We start from the raw sequence: 25,594 nt of genomic DNA, 5'->3' as shown, positions 1-25,594 counted from the left end.
ATAAACTGAAACTCTCTGGAGGCTCTAGACCATCACGTAATGCGGAAAATCTTCTGCTTGAACCACCCACTTTCAAGAAGGAAAGAACGATGGCACTGTGGAAAAGTAAATTCTGTCATGTTCTGTGTCCCTACGTGTCATCCATCATATGTTATATGTGCATGATTAAATATGCATATGTATTCCCTATGTTTGATTTAAAGACGCAATTATAGTTGTGTCCACCTCTAGTGTGCCAGTTTCCAGTTCTCGTGAATACTACGAATATCAGGCCTATGTAAAGCTACGTTGCCACGTTTCTCAGTGTACACGTTATTCCATTGTAAAGTCCCCGTTTCTAGGCCTCAAAAGGGCCCGGACACCAGATTCAGCTCCTGTCTCCTGAAGCCTCGCTGAGGAGCGATACAGCCCCCACCTGTATCCTCGACCCTTCACTTACTTCCTGCCTCGCAGTGCCCGGCTCACCCTGGCTCTGCCTCTGAGTCTGCCAAGAGTATGTTATGATTCCAGTTATCAGTTCAGTCCTCCTCCTCTGCATTCCTAAAGCTACTGAATCGCATCAATAGTTTCCGTCATTGTCTAGCCTTCACGTCTCCATGTAAGAGAAATACTGCATTTAATGGTCATTTAATATTCTTCATCACGCACTACATGTAGAATAATGCATGGTCCAGTCTCAGTGTCTGTTAGCCTTTCCCCTCCTGACTTCTAGTTTATATCAACATGTTCTCTAAACATCAGATACTAGATACTGTTTAGGTACATGTCGCCCTGACTCTCCAGACTTCAGTCTCTGCTCCTAGTACAGAGTTCGAAGCCCCCAGCTTCTCCTAGTAACACGTCATTGCTAGTTTGCGCGCACCATCAGGTTAGAGGTCCCGGCTCCTCAGGTAGCCCCCTCCATGACATATTCTGTTACGTTTGCATCACATGTCTATGTATACGCCCTGTTACACCCATTTTCACCCTTATCTTTCGCGACTGCTACGCGTCACACCCTTTGCTCCACCCACTGCTACGCCTATTGCAATGTAATGCTATGTGTTTGCGCTATGTATATATGCTCATGTACTGTTATTAAAATGTTATCCCTTCCTGCCTTTGTCCCGATCCTGACCCCGACAGCGCTGTCGGGCCCTGCCATCCTATTCCTGTGCAGGTGGTCCTGTTCCTGTCCTTATGCTGTATTAAACCTGCAAAACTCCTACTACCTCGGATCTTGACTCTTATTTATTGAGCTGTTATTCATTCATCCATCCAAAAATAGAGGTATTATTTATTTATTTACCACAGCACAATCCTTTTCAGGCAACGCAGTGAGAATCTGGAACTCCCTTCCGCCGCAGCTCCGGACCACCACCTCCTCCCAGGCCTTCAAAACTAACCTCAAAGTTCTCCTCCTTCAAAGACACTTCCAAATGTAATCCATGCCCTCTCTATTATCTGAAGGAGGCCCTTCCATTATAGAAAAATCTACTGTACATGACTATGGAAGTGTCTTCCCAGTATGTTCTTGTGGTTTGAGAGTCTACCATTTATTGCGGTATTATCTTTCTACCTGTGTTTAGAACTCGTGTGTAACATGCACCCGTCACTTTCTCTTGTAACACACTGTTTCCTACCTCGTACATTTGTTTATTTTCGATACCTGCACAAGTGCCACCATGGCCTACGTAACGTTTGTTCGTGTGCTTGAGGGCCCTCCATATATTGCAGTATTTTACCTCTGTTTACTTTGTACGCTTTTGTAACCTGCACACGTCACTTTTTCCTCCTGTAATGCACCGTTTGCTACCTCTTGTATTTTGTTGGTTCACGATTGTCACTTTTGTAATGCACCGTTTGCTACCTCTTGTATTTTGTTGGCTCACGATTGTCATTATTGCTTCATTTAATGTAACGTTTGCTTTTGTATTTTGTACTTGTAATGTTCTCATGTTTCAGTTCTGTTCCTATTGTGAAGCGCTCTGACACCTCCGGGTAAAGTCCGCGCTATATAAAAACGCACAAATAAATAAATAAACGGTTGCTAGGCATTTGGTGAACACCCGTCGAGCTGTTACACCGAATGGTAGGACTTTGAACTGGTAGTGTTGTCCTTGAATAGTAAACCTCAGATACTTTCTGTGAGCAGGGTGTATTGGTATATGAAAGTATGCGTCTTTGAGGTCTAGAGTTGCTAGGAAGTCTCCCTGGCGCAGCAGTGGTAAGACTTGTTGCAGAGTGAGCATGTTGAGGGGCCTGAGGTCCAATATTGGTCTGAGAGAACCGTCCTTTTTTGGAATGAGGAAGTATAGTGAGTATACTCCTGTTCCTTGATGTTAGAGTGGGACTGGTTCTATGGCCCCCTTTTGCAGCATACTGATGACCTCTTGCTGCAGTAATGTTATATGTTCCTTTGACATTGGACGGTGTACAGGTGGTATGTTGGGTGGTGTTGATGTGAGTTCTAGGCAATAGCCATGTTGGATAATTTGCCTGACCCACTTGTCTGTAGTGATGTTTAACCAGACTGGCAGGAACTGTTGTAGTCTTCCCACGACCGGTGTTATATGGTCTGGGGTAGTGCCAAGAAGTCACTGTTTGGTGTTTGTGGAGGATCTATTGGCATTGCCTCCACGACCTCAGCCTTTGTTATTATTTCCTCTGTATCCACCCCTGTTTGTGTTTTTATTGTAGGTGGATTGCGTATTACTTTTGTATGTGGAGGATTGCTGCGATGTGTTACCTCGCGCTCCTCCTCTATAGTTGGAGCGACGAAAGGAGCCTCTGTGTTGTTGGGACTGAAGAGCTCCTATGGACTTTGCAGTCTCCGTGTCCTTTTTCATTTTGTCCAGAATTGAGTCAACTACTGGACCAAACAAAAAATCTGGATTTATAGGCTCGTTAAGAATTGTGGCCTGTACTTCACTTTTAAATCCAGATATGTGAAGCCATGCGTGCCTCCTAAGCAGTACGCTTGTGTTGATAGATCTGGCAGCTGTATCTGCCGCGTCTAGAGCACACTTAATGGAGGCATTGGTGATGAGCTTTCCCTCTTGTATAAGTTCATCCGCCTGCTCTTTAGAAGGATTCTCCAACACTTACCTGAGCCTTTCAAACTGTCATAGTGCGCCCTGTCATATCTGGCCAACAAGGCCTGAGTATTGGCTATTCTCCATGAGTTTGCTGCTTGAGCTGCCACTCTCTTGCCTGATGCTTCTAAAATCTTCGACTCCTTGTCAGGAGGAGGAGCCTCTCCAGTAGTTTGTGAATTAGCACGCTTTCGTGCGTTGGATACCACCAATGAGTCTAAAGGTAGTTGTCCCCTAATGTAAGTAGGGTCTACTGGTGCAGCCCTATACTTCTTCTCTATTCTAGGGTTGATGACACGTGCCCTAGCAGTGTCTTTGAATAGGTCATTTGCGTGCTTTAGGACGCCCTTTAACATGGGGAGTGTTTTGACACTTCTTTCTGATGTGGCCAGCGTATCAAACAGAAAATCTTCTATAGCATCTGAATGCATGTCAACATTATGGTAGAGTGCTGCTCTATCTATTAAAGAGTTAAAAGCCACTGTGTCTTCTGTGGGTGATGGCTTAGCTGGGTATACAGTTGGGTCTGTAATGGGTAGAGCCCCCTCAGTGTCTGGCTCACCCCCCTATGGATCTATGCCCTTCTTCGGATCGATGGGGCTTCGGCTCGACCGCTTTCGGTTGGTCTACCTTAGGTTTCGCTTCGACGACCGCTTTGGGCGTAGCCCTTTTGCCTTCGGCGACAGGCTTCTTTCCTTTTTCGGCCGTAGAACTCGATTTGGTCGATTCGACGGCCTTTGGCTTCGAAGGTTTATATGGAACGCTGGCCTTCGACTCGGCGCCCTTTGGGTTTATCACCTTCGGTTCGACGACGTTCGGTCCAAAGACTGTCGTGTCCATGAGTTTCGGTTTCGATTGAACCGGCCTTGGATTACGTGTCTCAGAAGGCTCTTTTTGTATGTTCTTAGCCGGGCGGTATTGCGGGGCTATAGAACCAGTATTTAGATCTTGGCTAAGGCCTGTTGGTGATGCCTCCACCTGAGTCTCTGATATTGGTGTAGTGTCTGTGTGGGGCGGTGTACTCACGGTTCGCCCCCCGTTGTCATCGGAGTCGTCTTCGACAGCTACGATGTCTTGATCGTATTCTTCGACATCGACTATTTGCTCTTCCTCGTCGATATAATATTCAGATTTGTGCTCGGAGTATTGATCTTCCTCTTGATCAGAGTCTTTGGCGTCAACTAGTTCTTCCTCATCATCGAAGATATTCTCGGGCTCCGATGCAGACCTCTGCATTTCTTGCCTTGCCGCCCGCCGATTCCGGATCGTCTTTTTGGACCGGAACTGGGCACAAGCTAGGCAATTATCTTCATTATGATCTGGTGATAAACATTTGTTGCACACGGGATGCTTATTTGTGTGCTGGAACTTGGAGTTGCACTGCGGGCAATATTTGAATGGACTTCGTTCCATCGACCGTCGGTCCACGTGGCGTCGAGAAGGCCTAACTGCCGATTTGACGACCGGAGTGCAACCAAATGGTGAAAAAAGCTTTTCGTACCGATCGAAAACAATACTGACGAATCCGAAGGCCTATTGGCCTTTTTGAAAAGTTTATTTCGATTACGAACTTGGAGTGTTGGAAAGTACATCCGAACCCAATGGCGGAAAAAAACAATCTGAGGATGCCCATGCGCACTGTAGTCCGAGGGAGGAGCCACCTATCTCGTGATACTTCGAAAACTCTTCCAGGACAACAATGTGCAATCATCCGGACCCAACACTAGGCGGCGATCTATGCACATATATGAATTCAGCAGCCCACATGCCGCGAACACTAGATGGTGAATGTACAGGAGAAATATCTATTGGTATTTCTACTTCTGATCAAGGAATCCTTATGGGGACGTTTGAGCATGCTTTTTTAGAGGAACTGGCGGTGGTTTAGGATAGTCCATTTTCCACTTCTCAGGCACTGAAATGATGAGTCCAGTCTTTGGATTAATATGAAAAATCTTTTGCTTTGGGTCAGGTCTGAAAAGCTCTTCTACTGCAAAATCCTTTTTCGGCGCCGATTTATCTGGTTTGGGGCCGAAATTCTTAGCTTTTACAGTGTCTATTGTCTTTGGAGCAGGTTTTGGTTTCGGTTCCTAAGACTTTTTCCTAAGATCCATGCTCTTTGGATCTGAAGTTTTTGTTCCCTGAGTACGTTTAGACTCTTCTACCTTCGGAGCTGAAGTATGTTTCGGTACCGGAACTGTCTTCGGGTCCACTTTTTTCGGAACCGGGGTGGTTTTTGGTTCGGTAGCTTTGGGAACCTGTTTCGGTGCCGAACTTGCTTTCAGCTTGACCGCTTTTGGTGCCGAAGGATGCTTTAGTGCCGGTGTTAATTTTGGCTTAAGGACCTTCTGCTTTTCGGGACCGACAGGCTGACTCGAGCCAGAGTCGACTGGAGGCTTTTTTATATTCTTTGCTGCAGAGCCAGAAGGCGGGGCGTCGGAAGGTTTTGGTCGGTGTGCACCTGGACCCGAAGGTGGAGGTGGAACCGAAGCCTGTCCCGGTATGGTGGGGTGAACAGGGTCGACGTCTGTACTCACGACCTGTTGACCAGCTGGAAGATCGTCATTTTCGGATTGATCCTCGGCTCCAGAAGCTGAATCCTCAGCTTCGGAAGCGATGACTTCGTGCTGCTGTTCTTCGGATGAGGTCTGGTGTCGATGACGATGACTGCGCCATTACTCATCGAGCTCGACGGTCCCTGATGGTTTTCTTGGACCGGAACGAAGAGCAGGCCTCCCAGTCTCGCCTCTCGTGCTCTGAAGATAAGCACAGATCGCAAACCTCATGAGATCGGTGTGAGGGAATTTGTGTCCAAACTAGGGCACTTCGAGGGTGTTCTTTCCATGAGCCAAAGGCCCAATGGCGCAGTTGGGCCAGACAGCCCAGACGAACGCTGGAATCGAGAAGTGAAGCCTTTCTTCGACGCTGGTAACCAGAATCACTGTCGAAGACGATGCCGATGGTATTATGATCGATTTTTGAATTCGAAAAGAGATCGGTAACGGGACAGAACGATGAACACATCCGAGCCCGATGGTGGAAAAAAACAATCTGAAGATGGTCGATGCCCATGCGCACTACGATCTAAGGGAGGAGTCATCCAACAGACAAAGATTCTTCCAAGACAACAACAAAGTGTAATCATCCGGGCCCACCACCAGATGGTGATCTAATGCAATAGTGTGTGGTCTGCAGCCCATATGCCTCGAACATATAGCTCGCCCTGCTAAAATCTGAAACGCCATAGTGAGTTGGTGCGATTTGTTGATGGCTACAGACACTTCATTTTCAAAAAGACAATCCCAAAGCAGGGTTTTCTCTTTTTGAATAAAATTTTTAAAAAACACAATGCCCCCCCTCCCCTTGCTGTGAGTTTCCTCCCCCTCAGGTGGGGAAGGCGAGGTCAAGCACAACTCTCAGTGCCTGCCATCTTGACGATGGGGGGGACCAAGCCAACCAGAGTGAGGCACATGCCCTGGAGGGTGGTATAATAGGAGGTGTACCCACCCCAAGTAAGGGGCCCATTGGTGCCAACCTTTACCTACCTGTATTGCCCTTAAATATAGTAATTAGGGCCACCCCTGAACCATGCCTCCTCAGACAAGAACAGACTTAGAAGAAAAGAAGAAGGAACTGAAGAAGACATACCAAAGCTAAGAAGAGGACGCCCACTGACTTGGCCCCAGCCCTACCGGCCTGCCCCCTCCTCGAACCTGCAGAAGCGAAATCCCTTTGTGCCCTGCAGCCAGCAACCTCAAGAACCCCAAAGACCTGCCCTGCCTTCCACAGAAAAGACTGTCTCCCGTGAGCACTGGCTTTGCTCACTCACAGACCCTGGCTCTGGCCAAATCTGCGAGTGTGCGCCACTCTGGACACCCATGGCCCAAGTTAGAGTGGCCTAACACCACAAGGTCGTCTCCCCGGCAATGCTGACCTGAGATCTGGTGATCTCTGACCTGTCTTGAATTTCCCAGCGAAGTCTGCAGCCTCTTTTTGGAGGATCACAGTGACCAAGCTGGTAAGGAAAACCGTCGCCTACAGACACCCCTGCACCCGAAGTCTCACGGCCTTGGGTGGCCCAACAGACTGTCCTAGAATCCCCAGTCATCCCAACTTGTGTCTTCCCATGGAGCACTTCCAGACCTTTGTGCGGCCTTTTGCTCCCTTGTTTACCAGAGACCCTTCAGGAGGCTAACTGAGAGGGGATCGTAACTTCATCTATGCGGGAGGCCCAGATTATCATGCTTCTTACACCAGGCAAGGACCCTCACATGCCTGGCCCTTACCGGCTCCAAACCAAGGTAGGGATTTCACCAAAATATTTCCTACGGTACTGGTGATGCATCTGGTAAGAGTGTTTTTTGCTTCTATCCTTGAACTCAATAAGGACGAGCGGTAAGAAACCCAGTTATAATGAATTTGGTTTCTCAAACCAAATAATACCGGGTCTCTTTCATAGGATACTTTAGAGAACCTTTCTTTTTAAAAAACCGTAGGCCCTCTTCGTTTATAGCACGTCTTTTTAGAAAAACCTTTCCCTAAACGTAGGCCAGTCTGTATAAAAAACTTAACAAGTTGTTAGATAACTAAATAGGGATTAAACTGAAAATAACATTTTTAAAGTACTACGATTTACTTCTACTAATACAAATACCCTTTTAATGTTATACATCAAAATGGGACGCCATTTTCTACTGAGCATTTTTATTTAGCATTTTTTGTTGTGTGTTGAGTGATGTTTATCTTACTATTTTAACTATTGAGAAATATCAAAGACGATTGTCATTACAAGAAATGTATGCTTTCCAACTTTCTTCTTTTTTAACATTTCGTACAAAAATACAAGTCTGGCTAAGAAGATTTTTCTTCAAACAAATGATATTCCAGTTTTAAGTATCAGTCGAGATATATAGTTAAGAAAGAGGCAATGCACTGTTATTTTTATTGTCATCTAAAACAATGTTTTATTTCGTTTAGAAAAAGTGGCTGAATATTCATTTGTCCTGATGAAGACAAAAGATAGTCGAAACGCGTTGACATACACAGCCCAACTCTTCAAAAACAGATACACAAAAAAATCTTTTATTATCAAATTGTCATGATTTCTTATGATGTGTCACACAAAGAATCATTAGTTTTTATTGTGTATATCTTGTGTACAGATCTATATGTATTTATCCTTTTTAAATATCGGAATTAAAAATTATTTTTTGATATCATTACAGTCCATTGCACTAATTTCTTGTTTGATGTTTATATAATATGTTCTTTTAAATAGCCAGTTTCTTGTACTGTAAGTCTGCCTGGGCATATACCTTTACACAAAAAATTGTTTTCCCTGACCCAGGAGTCTATCCTTACCAGGGGGTCCTTGATACCTACATAAAATCTGGTAAGAGTGGTGACAGATTGGTCCACAACAAATGTCAGTTTATGCCAGGCAGGTGAACCCGCGTGAATTTGCGACGGTGATCTCATGTACTACATTCAACGGCAGATATGAATATACAAGCACCTGCGGTCGCTTAGGATATCGAAAGAGCCTTCAACACCCTACGATGGGAGGTTTTGGGGAGAATGGGCTTAAGTCAGGAATGTATTTCTTGGGTTCGCCTACTCTATTGCCAACCAATATCCCGGGTCCGTAGTGGAGGTGCGGGGTCAGTATTTTTATAGCGTGTAGCATGAGACAGGGATGCCAGTTGTCCCTGCTTCTTTTCGCACTGGCAATGGAACCATTGGCAATCCAGCTGGATACAACATGGCCTGCTGGGGCATAACTGTGGACGGTCGTATCCCTATATGCGGACGACACTGCTTTATGTCGGTCACTGAGAGAATACAGTGTCCGCCATTTTGGACATCTTGTCAGGGTTTGGGGTCGTGCCAGGATTGATTGTCAAAGGCCAGTAGTCAGGTATGTTTCCGCTTGTGAATCTGGTTGGGAAGGAGGTCCCGGACCTCCCCCACTTTAGAGTTTAGTTGGAAATGCGATAATTTTCACTACTTAGGCATTCAGTTCACCGAGACCCAACATACCTTCAACAAGAGAAGTCATTTCGGGTTTAGAGTTCTATCTGCTTCTGGAACCGCCTGCCCCGGACTGGAATTGGGCGCGATGTTCTGGCAAATATGGGCCTCCTACCTGGCGGTCTGTGTGTTTTTAAAAATTCCTTCCGTTACATCCCTAGAGTCACCTTCTCCACCCTGAATAGCCTCCTCCTCTCCTTGGTCTGGGCCAGGAGGAGTAGCAGGATGAAGGATTATTTTACTTACCCTGTAAGCATCTATTCTTGGCATGCAGAGCTGTAGATTCACATGCTTTGCACACTCCTGCCAACTAGTTTTGGGTCTGGATTTTTGCAAGTTGTTTTTCTTCGAAGAAGTCTTTTCCAGTGATGAGGCAAGGTGACTCCTCCTTTCGGTGATAGTGCGCATGGGCATCGACTCCATTGTTAGATTGTTTTACCGCAAGAGGGTGAGAATGGAGTAAATAGGTGTAGTACAGAGATGTCCATGCATATGTAATGTGAATAAGAACTGCAACAACCAGAGGTGTCCTAGGAGGAGGGAGGGTGCATGTGAATCTACAGCTCTACATGCCAAGAACAGATGCTTACTGGGTAAGTAACATAACCGGTTTGAGGCATGTGTGCTGTAGGTGGATATGCTTTGCATAGATTGTATAGTAGTAATCTCACAAAGCGGTGGCTAACCAGTGGGTGTTGCAGTTGTTTGACAAAATGCTTTTAGCATTGGTTGTCCTACATTAGCTTGTTGACGTGCTAATACATCCACACAATAATGTTTGGTAAATGTGTGTGGTGTAGACCATGTAGCTGCCTTACATAGGTCAGCTAAGGGAATGATACCTAAAAAGGCCATAGATGCTTCTATTTTGTGAGTAGAATGTGCTCTAGGAGGTATAGTTAAAGTTCTTTTAGAGTTAACATAGCAAGTTTGAATACACTTCATCTACAAAAAACAGATTTAGAGTTAGGATTTCCTTTATGAGGTGGAGCAAATGCAACAAAAAGTTGCTTTGTGAAAATCTTTTGTTCCATCATAGTATAATAGTGCTCTTTTGACAGGAAGCGTGTGTAGAGCCCTTTCAGCTCCTGAATCAGGTTGAGGGAAGAAAACAGTTAACTCAACAGACTCAATATGAAAAGCAGAAAGTACTTTTGGAAGGAATTTTGTGTTTGTACGAAGAACCATTATCTTTATGAAGTTGAAAGAAAGGTTCTTCTAAGGTTAATGCCTGTAGCTCTCCAACACGTCTTAATGAAGTGATAGCAATTAGAAAGGCGACCTTCAGTAAAAGAAATTGTAATGAACAATTGTGTAATGGCTCATAAGTCTTGTGAGTACAATGTTAAGGATCCAGACAGGTGCAGGTGGAACCCTGGGTGGTATTCTTTTTAACCCCTTCGATGCTCATGACGGAACGGTTCCGTCATGAGCTACGGTTGAGCTGTGCTCATGACGGAACCGTTCCGTCATGAGCCGGTAGGCTCATTAGAACCTTCAGCACAGCGCAGGAATCTGCGCCGCGCTGAAGGTGTTAAGGCTATCCATACATTTAATTACTGGGACTTTAAATAAGTATAACTTTTGTCTGTTTTGTAGATATGCAGCTACTGCTGCAAAGAGTAGTCAAATGGATGTGTAGACTAATGTAATTCACTGTAGATGCAAAAGGATACGAGTAATATTTTGTATAGATGCATCTAGCGGATCAATTGTGTTATTAATACAATAATAACAAACCTTTTCCACTTTTCTGCATAAAATGCTGTAGTGGTAGGTGTTCCTGCTTCTTTAAGAAAGGTCATAGAATCTGGTGGTAGATGTAGGTATCTTGGCTCTAGGACTTTAGGAGCCAGATCACTAGGTTGAGCTCCTTGGGGTTTGGATGTCTTATTTCTACATGCTTCTGTGTGAGAAGGGTGGAAGTGAGGTGCAGCTTTTGGTATGGAACCACTGACTGTTCTAGAAGTGTGGTGAACTATGGTTGACAAGCCCATGTGGGAGCCACTAGAATCCGTGTGAGTGATGTCTGCCTGAGTTTCCGAAACAAAAATGGAAGGAGAGGGAGGTGGAAAAGCGTAAGCAAATTTCCCTGACCAGTTTATCCATAGGGCACTGACTTTGGATAGATGGTGCGCAAATCTGGAGGCGAAGTATGGGCATTTTGAGTTCTCTGCTGTGGCAAAGAGGTCCATCTGTGGAAAGCCCCATTTTCGAAAGTATGGAAAGAGAACCTGGGGATGAAGTTCCCATTCATTTACTTGTTGCCGCATCCTGCGGAGATCAGCAAATTGGTTGTGCAACCCGGGAAGGTGTTCTGCCAGATGAATTGCCCAATGCCAAATGGTCTGAGAGAGGCGTGACAACTGTAGAGTGTGTCCCCCACGGTTTTTGTATATAGAACATAGCCGTCCGATTGTCTGTCCGGACTAGGACAACTTTCCCTACGAGGTGAGGCTGAAAAGCTTTTAGCGCTGGTTAAACAGCTACAAGCTCCAAGTAACTGATGGGGATACTTTCGTGTTTGGTGTCCCATAAACCCTGAATTGTTAAGATGCTGGTGATGGGCACCCCAACCTGTGAGAGATGCATCTGCTATTATTAGGACTTGAGGAATCTGGTCTATGAAGGGCCGCCCTTTGACCGCATTGGTGTTGTAGCAAGAGTTTGTAATTATGAGGTGGAATATTGGGAGGATTGTTGTTAAGCCCCAGGCCATAGCCATGTTGGATAATGTCTAGTACCATTTGTCTGATGTTCCTGATTGCCAAACGGGAAGAAATGTGGTTGTCTTTGTCTGACAGGTGTAAAATGATCGGGTGAATTGTAAGCAAAGTCACTGTTTGTTGGTAGATGGAGAGGTATGTGATGGTGCGCCTTTACCTCTACCTTTGAAATCGTTTCCTCTGTATCCACCTTTATAGAAACTTCCGGATGACGAGACATGTGTGCTTCACTTGTATGAGGACACATTGGGATCGGAGGAATTACCTTTGGATCCTCCTCTATAAAATAAGCAGCGAAAGGAGCCTCTATTGAATGGGGACTCAAGAGCTCCCATTGAATTCACCACTTCTGTGTCCTTTTTCATTTTTATAAGTGACTCATCTACTTGAGGTCCAAAAAGATTTTGTTTGTCAAAGGGGGCATTAAGAATAGTTTGCTGAACTTCCAGTTTAAACCCAGAGATTCTCAGCCATGCATGCCTTCTAAGAAGAATACTGGTGTTAATACCCCTTGCTGCAGTATCAGCAGCATCTAGTTTACATCTGATAGAGGAATTAGATATTAATTTCCCCTCCTTCACTAATTCTTTTCCTTTTTTCTCGTGTTCTTCTGGGAGATATGGGAGTAACTGCTCCATTTCAACCCAGCAGGCCCGGTCATATCTTACTAATGCACAAGTTACTACTTGTGTAACGATATATCTGTAAGAGACATCAGTTAGTGAGATTCCTTACCTTAGAATATCCCCAGGCGTCCGACTGGATCCGGAAGGTTTTCGTCAGCAGTACCCCTGCACGTCGGATGGTGGCGTTGTGCGGCTTCGCGTCTGTCGCTGGCGTTGTAGGCGCAGAGATGATGTCACGGAGACTACTTAGGCGCCAACCATGCACGCTGACGTCAGTTCTGTACACAACTTTCCGCGCCTGGAACGCAGAGCAATGCAAGAAACTGACAACTGGTGCCATGAAACTAGCGCCCTGAAAGGGGTGACCTTAACCCTAGAAATCAGGTCGCAGGAAGGCGAGGATGGGCGGGGCGGTAAGGAATCTATCACTAATTAATGTCTCTTACAGATATTGTTACACAAGTAGTAACGTGTCTCTGAAAGAGACACGTTAGTGATAGATTCCTTACCTTAGAATAGATACCCCAGCAATACCAACCCCGGTGGTGGGTCTGCGCACACGATTACACCAGAAAGTCACGGAGAACAGAACGGCTAAAGAAGCGGTCTCTCTGGACTTTACGGTCAAGGCAATAATGCTTGGTAAACGTGTTCAGCGAGGCCCACATAGCTGCCTGACATGTCCTGCAAGGGAACGCCGCGTCCCAAAGCAGTAGTGGCTGCTGTTGCCCACGTAGAATGAGCACGCAGCCCCACAGGAGGCTCCTTCTTAGGAAACGGGTAACATACTTTGATGCACAGAACAACCCATCGAGAGATGGTTTGTTTGTGCAGGGCCCGACCTTTTTGGACACCCACGTAGCCAACAAAAAGTTGGTCATCCACCCGGAACTGTTGAGTGCACTTCAGGTAGAACGAGAGCACACGTTTTGGGTCCAGGCGGTGGAGCCTCTCCTCCTCTTTTGAATGATGCGGAAAGAAGGTGGGCAAAGTGATAGTCTGCTTGATGTGGAAGGGTGTGACAACCTTTGGCAAGAAAGATGGACGAGTCCTTAAAACCACTTTGTCTAGATGAACAGAAAGAAAAGGAGGTTTAGAAGAAAGAGCCTTGAGCTCATTCACTCTTCTGGCAGAGATGATAGCTACCAGGAAAGCGGTCTTTAGAGTGAGAAGACGTGAGGGACAGTTATGAAGTGGCTCAAAGGGAGCGCACATCAGATAGGTCAAGACAAGAACTAAGTCCCATTGAGGCATTATGAAAGGCACAGGAAGAAACATGTGTGTAATGCCTTTGAGGAAGCGATTAACAACCGGGGATTTAAAAAGAGAAAGCTGATCTGGAAGCCATAGAAAGGCAGAGATGGTCGAAAGATAACCTTTGATAGTGCCCAGAGTAGAGCCCTGCTGGGCCAAAGAGAGAAGGAACAGAAGGACCTCGGAAAGAGGCAGAAAGGAGATCCACAGCCTTTGCTGTGCACCATGCCACAAATTTGTTCCACCTGCAGGCGTATACTGCCAGAATGCCATCACAGATTTCGGGAGGGAGGAAGGTCGATAGATGTCAACTGTCGTCGCTCAATCTCCACGCATGGAGGGGGAGGCTGGACAGGTTTGGGTGGAGGACCGTCCCCTGCTGCTGCGACAGAAAATCCTCCCGAAGAGGCAGTCGAATCGGGGGATCGATTGCCATGCTGAGTAGCTCTGGATACCAGTATCTTCATGCCCAATCCGGAGCCACAAGGATGACTTGGGTCCGGTCGCGCATAGGCGGAAAGGCGTACAACAGATCAGCTCCACTAGCAACAAAAAGCGTTGCCGAGCGAGTGCCTACTTGGAAATTTCCAACGCGCAGAACTGATTGCATTGCGTGTTTTCTTCGGTGACGAATAGATGTAACCAAGGCTCCCCCCACTGCAGCAAGAGACCTTGCGTCACATCAGAGTTTAGACGCCATTCGTGAGACATCATGCACCGGCGGCTGAGTTCGTCCGCACTGGCGTACAGAGAACCTGCCAGGTGTTGAACCACCAAGGTAATGCCTTGATGTTCCAGCCATGTCCAGAGGCGGAGAGACTCCTGACATAGGGTACACGACCCCACCCCGCCCTGTTTGTTACAGTACCACATGGCGGTGGTTATGTCTGTGAACACCTGCACTACACTTCCCCGGACAGAAGAAAGGAATGCTTTCAGTGCAAGTCAGATCACCCAAAGCTCCAAAAGGTTGATATGGAGCCGGGACTAAGCCAGAGACCAGAGGCCTCTGATCTCCGCCTCTCCCATGTGGCCGCCCCATCCCAGGAGGGACGCATCAGTCACCACTGTGTGCTCCGGTTAGGGAAGGGAGAGGGATCTGCCATTGACCCAATCGCGATTCGTGAGCCACCAATGCAATTGTCGTGCAGTGCCCTCCGAGATCTGGACGTGATCGGACAGGTGGTCCCGATGCTGTGCCCACTGGAACTTCAGGTCCCACTGCAGAGCCAGCATATGCCATCTGGCATGTTGCAATAGCAGGATGCAGGAGGCCATTAGGCCCAGGAGCTGGAGGGTCATCCTGACTGAAACCCGGGATAGAGGCTGAAAGATCGGAATCCGCCTGAATATCTCGGACTCGCTGCTCGGGAGGATAAACCCGAAACTGCGTTGAATCCAATACTGCTCCAATGAAGGGGAGCTTCTGAGAGGGACTCCGGTGCGACTTCGGCACGTTGATGAAGAACCCCAGCAAATGCAGGCCGTCGGCCGTAGTCTGGAGGTGAGAAACGACTGCCTGGGGCGAGCCCGCCTTCAACAACCAGTCGTCGAGATGGAGGAAGACTGGAACCCCTGATCTGCTCAGATGAGCTCCGACCACTGCCATCACTTTCGTGAACACCGAGGGGTACTGGTAAGGCCGAAGGGGAGAATGGCAAATTAAAAGTGCTCTTGGCATACCGGGAACCGCAGGTAACGCCGGTGGGCCGGCAGGACAGGAATATGAAAATATGCGTCCTGCATGTCCAACGCTACCATCCAGTCTCCAGGGCAGGCAAGACCTGAGCCAGAGTCAACATCTTGAACTGGGTGATGTTCCTGAGGTCCACCGAGGTAACGGAACACCAGTGGGGGAGGTGATTTTGAATCCTGCCACCCACCGGCGTGGGGTGTGCCCCAAAGCTCGGACTAGGAAGGCTTTGAGGTGGATGCTGCAGGAGCAGAGGTGGACTGACCCACACGTTGGCCACCAGTCCCGCCGCGGTGGGCACATGTCCGCGCTGAGGTTGGTTCTGCGTAGGTTTCTGGATGAACGAACGTGTCTGGCGCCCCTTCCGTGGCCACGAAAGGAACGAAAAGCAGACTTGGCCGGGCGCCTGGTGGAGAGACCTAAGGACTTGGCCGTAGCCCGCGAGTCCTTAAAACGCTCCAGCGCACTATCTGCCTTATCGCCAAACAGGAGAATACCATCAAAGGGCATGTGTTAAGAGAACTTTGAACATCCCCTGAAAAAACAGTGGTCAGCAACCAGGTGTGGCGACAGAGGGCCACGGTCGTGGAAATCGCCCTACCCAATGAGTCCACAGGGTCTAGTCTACACCTGATGGCGAACTTGGCTGCATCTTCCCCCTCAGCAATAGCTTGAGAAAGCACTACTGTCTGAACCTCTTTCGGACACTGAGGCAGCACCTGCGCAACAGTGTCCCACACAGCGTGGGAGTAGCGGCCCAAGGGGCATGCAGTGTTCACCGACCGCAGCCCTAAGCTGGCAGCTAAAAACAGTTTCTTGCCGAACTGTTCCAGCTTCTTGGATTCCTTATCCGGCAGAGCAGTAAGGAATGCGCTTTGGGAAGTGGAGGCCTGGATGACCAGGCTCTCCGGGGTTGGGTGGGTGGACAGAAAAGCAGGATCACCCAGGGCCGAGCAATTAAGCCTGGCTACGTTCTTATCCACGGGAACCCCCGTGGCTGGTCTAGACCAGGTGCCCATCAATACGCCAGTTAACGCCTCATTGAACAGTAGCAGGGGCTCCATAGAGCTTGCTGCCGGCTGAAGGACTTCAGTGAGGAGATTAGTCTTGAGGTTCACCATAGGCAGCTCAAGGTCAAGGGCCTCAGCTGCTCTACGGAGCACCACAGTGTATGTGGCGCCCTCTTCCATAGCCACAGCAGGAGGAGAAAGAAAACAAGGGTCTGAGGAGAGGTCAAGGCCACCTGTATCCTCTAACTCTTCTGTCCATTCGTGTTCCGATCTGCACTGCCATGCAAGAGGGTCCTCAGAGCCCTCCCAGTCTTCCCCTTCCTCATCTGCCTGTGGAACAGGCTGCGGCAGTGGGGGAGGGGGAGGGAAATATAAATGGTCAAACAGCGCCAGGAACGGAGCCGGTCTGGCTCCGTGTCCCAATTAGGGACGCAACCAGGAGCAAAATTGTCCGGGAACCCAGGCAAGGGCAGTGGTGGAACGAACGGAACCCACTGCTGCGCCGGAGCCGCAGGTGACGCCGGCAGAGGACCCTGCGGCGGCGGGGTCTGAGCCGGTGGCCAGGGAGGGCCCTCAGCTTGGACCGCGGGCCTGAAGGTGCGCCGGCGGGAGCAGAGGCCTGAAAAGGCTGTCCATGGCTGCAAGAAAATCTTGCACCTGGGCAGGAGTCTCCGACGGACCCGGATAAGGTCGGTAGGCCGTAGGACTCTCAGGCTCCAAAGGAGTCGCGGTGGTGGGACCCCCTGCCCCCTCGTCAGTGTCCCGAGACCGACGGGGGGGACTTCAGAGAGCAGACACGCTTCTTTGACTTTTACTTATGACGTCTCTTACCAGATTCAGAGAGTGTGAAGACTTCGACCCCGAGGAGCGATGATGATGGCTCCATGAGAGGTCCCTCGATCGACCTCTGGACCTCGAACGGAGCGGAGACGACTGCCGGGCCTACAGCAACTTACGGGATCGCTCTCGCAAGCCCTTCAGAGCCGTGACCAAACAGTAGGAACATGCCCGGGAGTCATGGTTGCGCCCCAGAGAGTAGAGAGACGCCATGGGGGAACGCCCACCTACATCATACCGCGACAGGCCCTGCAGGATTTAAACCCAGGCATCCCTACGTGGCACCAGGAGTCAAGGACAAATAAATGGAAGAAAAAAAGTCTCAAAAAAGTAGTCAATAGGTGACTAGGGTGCGAACTCTAACCGGATCTGCGCTTGCTGGTGTGGAAAGTTGTGTACAGAACTGACGTCAGCGCGCATGGGTGGCGCCTACGTAGTCTCCGTGACGTCATCTCGGCGCCTACGATGCCATCGACTGACGCAGAGCCGCACAACGCCACCTTCCGACGCCCAGGGGTACTGCTGACCAAAACTTTCCAGATCCAGTCTGACACCTGGGTATATGCTAAGGTAAGGAATCTATCACTAACGTGTCTCTTTCAGATAGGCTTTGTCTGTTGGCTAGATGCCAGTGGTTGGCGGATTGTGCAGCAACCCATTCCCCTGATGCATCCATCTATCAACTTAGACTCTCTGTCTGGAGACGGTGCCTCTGCTGAAGTCTGGGAATTTGCCCTTTTCCAAGCATTGAACACAACTAAGAAATTTAAAAGCAATTGTCCTCTAATAAAAATTGGATCAGTTGGAGGAAGTTTGTATTTCTTGTTAACCCTGGGTGTTAAAATACGAGCATGTTCAGGGTCTTCAAAAATATCAAACATGTTGCATCATGCCTTTTAACACAGGTAAAGATTGTGCCGTCCTAGGTGATGTTCCTATAGTTTCAAATAAAAAATCCTCCTTTAAGGATTCCTTAAATAGTGGGACCCTATATTATGATGCTGCTCTGGAAATTAACTCCTGGTATGCAGGGTTGTCAACGGAGGTGATGGCTTTGTAGGGTATAGGTCAAGAACATTATCTATTGGTGGATCAATGGTGTACTCAATCCATGGCTCCATTGGTAGTGGACTATCAGCACCCCTAGAATGAGTGAGTGTGTCTGTCTCCCTAGGAAGATTCCTTTTAGAAGGTGTGACATGTTTAGCTAGTAGGTCTCCAGTATCTGGATTAATGTAGATTTTCTTCTGCTTAAGATCTAGTTTTTCCTGTATAACGTCCAGGATTGGTTCCGGAGGCTTTTGAAGAGCATCCTTTGTTTCCAGAAGCGACATTTTTGGTGCTGAACTGCCCCCGCCCTTCTTATCCTTTGGAGCCGAAGGTTTTGGTGCCGAAGGTAGTTTTTCCGACTCGGTCCCGAGCCGGAAGGCTTGACCGTCTGTTTTGGTGCCGAGCCCATGGGCGGGGCATTAGAAGCAGTGGCTCAGTGCGGACATGGCCAGGAGGCAGTGGTAGCCCAGAAACCTTGTATTTGGTGGAAGAAAGTTTGAGAAGCAAAGGGCCTTTGTTACTCACAGCACAGTGTCCCGCTGGAACATCTTCGGCCTATTACTCTATTTCCGGTTCCGAATCAGATTCTTGGATAGAGAAGGTCTCCTCCTTTTTCGTTGCAGATGCCTCCATTTTTTCGTGCTCAGTATCTTCTCCGAAGATATCCACGGTCTGTTCAATGTTCTGCCATTGCATGTCCCTTCATCAAGCGCCACAATCCCGCAAAGTCTTCTTCGATCGGAACAAATCGACAAGCGTCACAATCCTTATCCTTGTGTTCCAGTGGGAGGCATAAGTTGCAGACTTTATGCAGGTCGGTGCATGGATACTTGAAGTGGTACAAAGGGCAGAATTGAAACTGAATCCGTTCCATTGGCTGAAGACTGGCTTATATGGAAAAGAGTGAAAATCAAACTATGTGGCAACACCCGAAGGCCGCCCACGATAGCTTCTCTACCAAACAGAGTTTTCCTTCTCGGCACGTGGATAATTATTAAGCCATTACGAAAACAACTCCTCCTCCTCCTCCTCCTCCCTACCCCCTACCCCCTCCCCCTCCCCCCCCCCAATGACTCCACAGCTTCTGTCCCATCCAAACTGTGATTGACCGGGGGGGGGGGGGGGATGGTTTGACAGTGGATGTGTGGCAGCAGGCAACCTATACCAAAACAGGACTTTCCTCTCCTTTGCTGAAGTGAGTGAATGTTATTAAGTCCCAGAGGGACATTTTACACACGCAAAAATATCACGAACAGCACACGAGATATGGACAACCTTTCGTGGGGAACCCAGAGAATCCCATACCTTGTTGCTAATCCTTGACCCTAGTTCCTTCAGGGGATTAATATCCCGCCTGTATAAACCCTTGAAGACAGATCGCAAAGTCGACGTGTCTATGATCCAGGGATGATGGCTGCCGGACTTGATGTTGCCCCTTACAGAGGGGGAAGTGGTGGCGGGTGTTGCACAGGTTCGGGGAGTGGCCAGCAAACACTTTTTTTTTTTAACTCACACAATTTCACTTCTTACATCGTACACAGCTGACCCCTCACGGATTGTCACAATTAAACCCAGCACACTCATCAGTGTGCCCCTGATGCGGCATTGATACCGCTACATTTAGAAAACATTTTACCTGGGACTGTACTTTACTCCAGGTATACTGGTTGAGGGTGAGAAAAAAACCTGTGCACACGTCTAAACTCTATAGTTGAGTAAGTACCCTATGTGTCACGATCAAACATATATACGCTATGCAAGTATTTCAAGAAACAAATCGACATTTCAGAAGGATGGTGTTCAGTGGTGCATATTGCATGCATTACTAACAGTTCAAATCTTTCTGCTTTATTACAGCCGAGGTACTCCTCTGGCAACGTTTGGTTCTGGCAATTCAAACAGACCTTATCGCGGCTACATTGCCTTTTATTACTCGATGAGAACCTGGCTAGACCGTTCACCGGTTCATTAGGTGAGATGATACGCTTTTAGGAATAGTTTTCCAGATATACCTCCCGTCCCCTTCTTCCCTTTCTCTAGGGTTTTCCTTAATGCACTTCTCTATATTTCAGTGTTTTACGTCGTTTAGGAGCATTACATTTTGCTGAAGAATCTTCACGCCATACCTTCAGGGCAGCTGGGACGGGATTAGAACCGGATCATAGGTGAGCGGTCTTCCTAGTCAGTACTACTTAGAGGTGGAATTACCTGGACCCCGCATGTCCTGATTTTTGTTTTTTTTGTTGTTTATTTAGTCAAGTTCAGATTCCCTGGGTAGTATATTGCTGGACCACTCATGCACCTCTGAGCCAGCCGGGTCTTATTTACAACCGGATGATAGGTGAGCATTCTCGTTTCCTTAAGGACTTTTCAGTTTTTGCCCCAAATCCATTTTACATTTGGGTAATACGTTGTTGTTCATTCTTTTGACAGCATTATATTCCCTACTTCATCTTTGCCTTAAGGTAGGACCCCTGTGCTCTTTGTCATTTTGACCTACATATTGATAGTCTATTAATATTGCATGTATGGGGGATAATGGAGTATATAGTAGATTGAGCATCCTCACCATGGTGGATTATACGCACCACTGATGGAGATCTACAGCGCACCCTCATATTGGGAGTTACCCTTATTTTGGATGATATTCATCATTTGAGTATGCAGTTTTTTTCTTTGTGTTTTACGGTTTTCTCTTTACTTTAGCACATGCGTCGTTCTGTTCATTTTTCCCTTTTCATGGTGCTTTCTCCCTTTTTTAGGTCAAGGACCTAAAGGCTGCGCTTGCGCAGTCTTTGGTCGGAGATTTAATGTTTTTTAGACGGGGCTTGAACCCGCCTCTCTCCTCCATCTCTCCTCCATTGGCTGGCTTCCTAAACGGAGGCCAGCCATTGGAGGAGAGGGGCATCACTCCAATCAAGCCCAGTCTCTTTCGGATTCGGGGGCGTGTTTTTGGCGTTCTTTCCACCAGTGACGTCATCCGTCACTCAGAACTCCAAAACACGCCCCCGAATCCGAAATTTTCGGAGGTTTGCGGCCGCCATTTGTGTGTTGTAGTCAAGAACAGCCCCGCTGCCAATCCAGGTAAGTTTGTTTGTGCCGTTATTCGTGCCCCTTTGTGCCTCTGTGCTCCCCTGTCCGTGATCCCGGTAAAGTGTCCTGTAAAGTGGTTTACACAGGGCTGCTCCACTGCCACCCCTTCCCATTTCGGGTGCCTGTGATTGCTGGCAGAATTCTATGTGCCTCGGTGCCGCATTTCTCACCATTGTTTTATCGGTTTGTGAACACCGGCGGCATGTCCACTCGAGGCACTGATCTGGTCTTGACGTCTCCGGCATTCATTCATTAAAGATGAGCTGGTTTGTAAAAACTCATTTCTACGTAGATAGGCCGTCGCATGGCCTTGGGGGGCACGCGGTACAGTCAGATGCAGTGTTCTCGCACCCGGACCCCTGTACCTGGCAGAGGTTTGGGAGCGTGGCTTCAGCACTGAAGAGAAGCGGAGAGGGCAGGGAATCCGGGAGGGAGTCCTAGAGCAAGAGGATCACAGAGGTCTAGGATAGAGCTCACCGGCCTGAGGCAGTTAGAAGGAAGAAACAGTAAAACCCCGCAGGAGATCCCTAGCAAAAAGGAGACACTGCACTCAGACTGTTCATGTGCGAGGGGTCCGGCAGCTGCAGCCGCGGGAGACATGTTCAGCTACCAGAGACCGGTCCAAGGAGAACCTTATCATAATTGGGACCGAATAGATGGCAGGGACCACATGCCATCTTTCCATCGAGAGGGCATGGATTTAAAATCAATCGAGCCTTTCAACAAGTTCATGTCATTTGCATAGTTGGAATGAGTGATAGGAAGGACTGGATCTGGGCAGCAGGAGGGCCGCTTAAATGTTAATAAGAGAGGGACTAAGTGCCGAGGAATACAAAGGATACTCCTATATTGGACCAGCACAGATAAGGCGGGTTTGCAGAGCAGCACCGAGAGCCAGCGTAACTGAAACCCCATGTGAGCACTGCACCTGGCAGCACTGGGATGAGAACCGCTGCCTCCTCGCCTGCGAGCCGCAAAGTAAGGTGCAGAACATAGATATCATGCTGTCACATGGCGCCTCTGTGCCTCTCATGGACTCCTGTCATGTTATTCAGCACCGAGGGTTGAAAGTGAAAGTGAAACCCGGTGCATTTGATCCGGAGCTCTGCTTCGAAGCTTTGTAGAGTTGTGTGGGGTGGACGCTTTGCGACGGTGATAGGGTAATTTATTCTCTGAAGGGAACATGTCAACAAAACTCTGATTTTCCGGCACTGGTATTTTGGAAAACCCACACCAATAAATCCTACTCACGTGGTGCTCCCCTGTCTGTGTTCCGGTTTTTATGCCTCTGTGCTCCCCTGTCCGTGTTCCCGTTTTTGTGCCGCTGTGCTCCCCTGTCCGTGTTCCCGTTTTTGTGCCTCTGTGCTCCTCTGTCCGTGTTCCCTTTTGTGTGCCTCTGTGCTCCTCTGTCCGTGTTGCCTTTTGTGTGCCTCTGTGCTCCCCTGTCCGTGTTCCCGTTTGTGTGCCTCTGTGCTCCCCTGGCCGTGTTCCCGTTTTTGTGCCTCTGTGCTCCCCTGTCCGTGTTCCTGTTTTTTTTTCTCTAGTTGCATCTCTAGTTGCCTCATGTTATGTCATTTGAGGCACCCACAGCACAACATATTCTAAATCACCTGTAATGTCTACCAGCTAAATAATCCCACTCCCTTTTAGAATCATGTGCTCCATCTGGAATAGAGTCTAAAGGATTAGTCTGATACACCAACAAAGAAATGGAATGAAACAAAACAAATCCGATTTTGTGTTTGACCCACTTTAGCAGCTCCGGGCAACTTATCACAGTCATTTTGTGACCCAAGGAAGTACAGGAACAAGTCTCAAAAGTACACAAATAAATGTACCATAGGTACCTAAATCCAATGCTCTGATTTTTGCTTCATGGAAGAGTCTACATTGCCAAAAACGGCAGACCCAAGTCACAGATCCATCATACTAACTACGATGTTTACACAATTCCAGGAGTGGAAATATTTACAAAAATAAAAGAATTGGCAATGATCGCCATTTTAAACTCACATCCAGTTCAAAGAAGTAGTCATGGTGCTTGGATGCAATTTCATAATCCGCCCGGAGAGCCAGATCATGTACCTTCAAACAGTCTCCAAGATCCATCCGCTGAAATAAAAAAGCGGCATGTTAGACAAGCAATTAGGACAGCCTCTCACCAAGATTACATGACACATAACAGTTACCATTTTTAATTACTCCCTTGATTCTGCAAATAGGAAGGCAATCAGAGAAACAGTCTTCACAGAAGAAGTCACCCGTACTATCTGAAACCTCGCAATGAATGCCTGTTGGCATCTGCCACAAATCAAAATCCAAAATACTGCAATTTCCCCATGGCTTATAAGAGTCAAACTAGTATGGATAAAGATCAAGAGTGCTCATCAGAACCTCTGCTGAGCCCTTTAAGGCTTCTCTAAGAAGTATTGTGGAGTCACTGCATGATTACATTTTGTTAACAATAAATATCGTGCAGGTTATTTTAAACTTCACATGAGGAAATCTCACACCGACTTGGGAAGCCAATCCAGAATTATATTTCACAATTTGGGCTTATGTTTTTTTTTATACACATGTGTCTATATCCTTTTTTTTAGCCAGCTTATTGGTATTTATCCATATTTATTTTATGTTTTTAGAATAAATGGAGTCGTAAAATGGTATATATCCACATGTATTCAACTGATAACAATGTTATGTAACTGATAACAGCCACCAGCCCCAGATCTTCCTCTAAAACCGTCAATATCAGACTTAAGTGCAGAACCAAATCCAAATAGGATCTTGATTGCCGCTCAAGTTTACCGAGCTCTGGAATGGACTAGAGCTATCGAGCTTTCCTACTGTAAACAAGTTAAAATAACTATAAATTTAAAAAAATAGTTTTTTTATCCAGAAGGGACAGTTTTACTGGTCAAGAAATGGGATACCTGTTAGATCGTTTTCTTTCGAATATGATAGCACATATAAATAGAACACTCTGGCAAACCCGGTTAGTGGTGCAGGGATTAGTAGGAAAAAAGCCACCGAGCCAGCCTCAACCCCACTGGCCAAATTTCTTACACACACGAGTTGGTGGCAATAAGAGCTTCACAGGATACCATAGCCAGGGCATAGCTCTGGCAGTCAAATAAAATGGAACTACAATCAGACCTGATTCCATCATTGGCAACTCAGTTGGCAGAAATTGGGTCCAAACTAAATGTAAAACTCTTTGAGAAGTTCAAACCCTGCCCATGTGTAGGAAGCTGGCTCTGTATATACTATACCAAAGTAAGGTATAGTATGCACAGAGTCCAGTGGATCTCGAAAGGCTTACAGAGGTAAAAGTAGATAATACCTTATTCTCGATTTGTGGCAGTGTGGGGGAGCAATAAGGCTTTATCAGAGGGTAGTGTTAAGCATTTATGGTACACACTCAGGCAAGAAATCATGTCACATTCAAAGACTGAACTCAAACCAATTGTTTGTAGTCAAAATATTTCTTTAGTTGTATTTTATTTTTATAACCAAGCAGGACTTGGTACAGGTAAATAGAATTGTACTTTTCAAGACAGAGTGATCAACACGCAATCTAGATGATCATGACTTTTGTTACAGGTTTGAGCAAAAATTCAATTACATTTTAATTACTTTTGCATTACGTTTCAGATTTTTTTTTTCTACCGAGTGTGATATGCCTAGATATCATAACTGGGACATTTCCAGGATAAAAGGAGAGTCAAAACAAAAGGTCTTAGGTTTCCATACAAAACACCCTCAACACTTTTCTGCGGAAAACAATCAATCCAATCCTATGAGAAAAATGAGGTTATCGAATTGCAGTTAAGTAAAGGATCTGGAGGACTAAGTTTCAGGGGTTAGAACCAGAGTTCCCCCCAGGGTCGAGGTTGCACTCAAAAAGGACCCTCAGCAGCACTAGGGCAGCCAGGTGCAGAGTGATGAGGCCCAATGTTAGCCTATTGGGCTGTCGGTTGGCTGCTCTCTGGCAGGCCACATTGTTAAGGAAGCAGAACTCCTAGGGTTAATTTCAGGGCAAAGGGGGATCAAAGTTAGTACACAAGATGCACCCACAGTGGCAATGGGGCGGCAGGGTGCAGAGTGCTGATTTGGCGTCTGGTGCCCGGTTGTTTTCAATGAGAGTTGCCGGTTTTGGATTTTGGCTGCAGTCTCGGTCCAGGAAGTCTTCTGGAAGGAA

The 25,594-nt window shown here is 47.3% G+C and overlaps 1 protein-coding gene across 2 annotated transcripts in view; it reads right to left on the bottom strand.

Annotated features, from left to right (window-relative positions):
• The window catches only part of LUC7L2 (LUC7 like 2, pre-mRNA splicing factor), a 331,681-nt gene that overhangs the window by 156,739 nt on the left and 149,348 nt on the right, over positions 1 to 25,594 (bottom strand). For both annotated transcript variants that reach the window (XM_078640346.1, XM_078640339.1), the window contains one exon: positions 23,407 to 23,505. In XM_078640346.1, coding sequence (XP_078496472.1) covers positions 23,407 to 23,505 — 99 coding nt within the window. The remainder of the gene's footprint in view (positions 1 to 23,406; positions 23,506 to 25,594) is intronic.

Source organism: Lissotriton helveticus, chromosome 1_1 (assembly GCF_964261635.1).
Source record: "Lissotriton helveticus chromosome 1_1, aLisHel1.1, whole genome shotgun sequence".
Taxonomy (NCBI): domain Eukaryota; kingdom Metazoa; phylum Chordata; class Amphibia; order Caudata; family Salamandridae; genus Lissotriton; species Lissotriton helveticus.
Note: the sequence above shows the minus strand (reverse complement) of the source record. Positions and strands in the feature narration are given on the sequence as shown.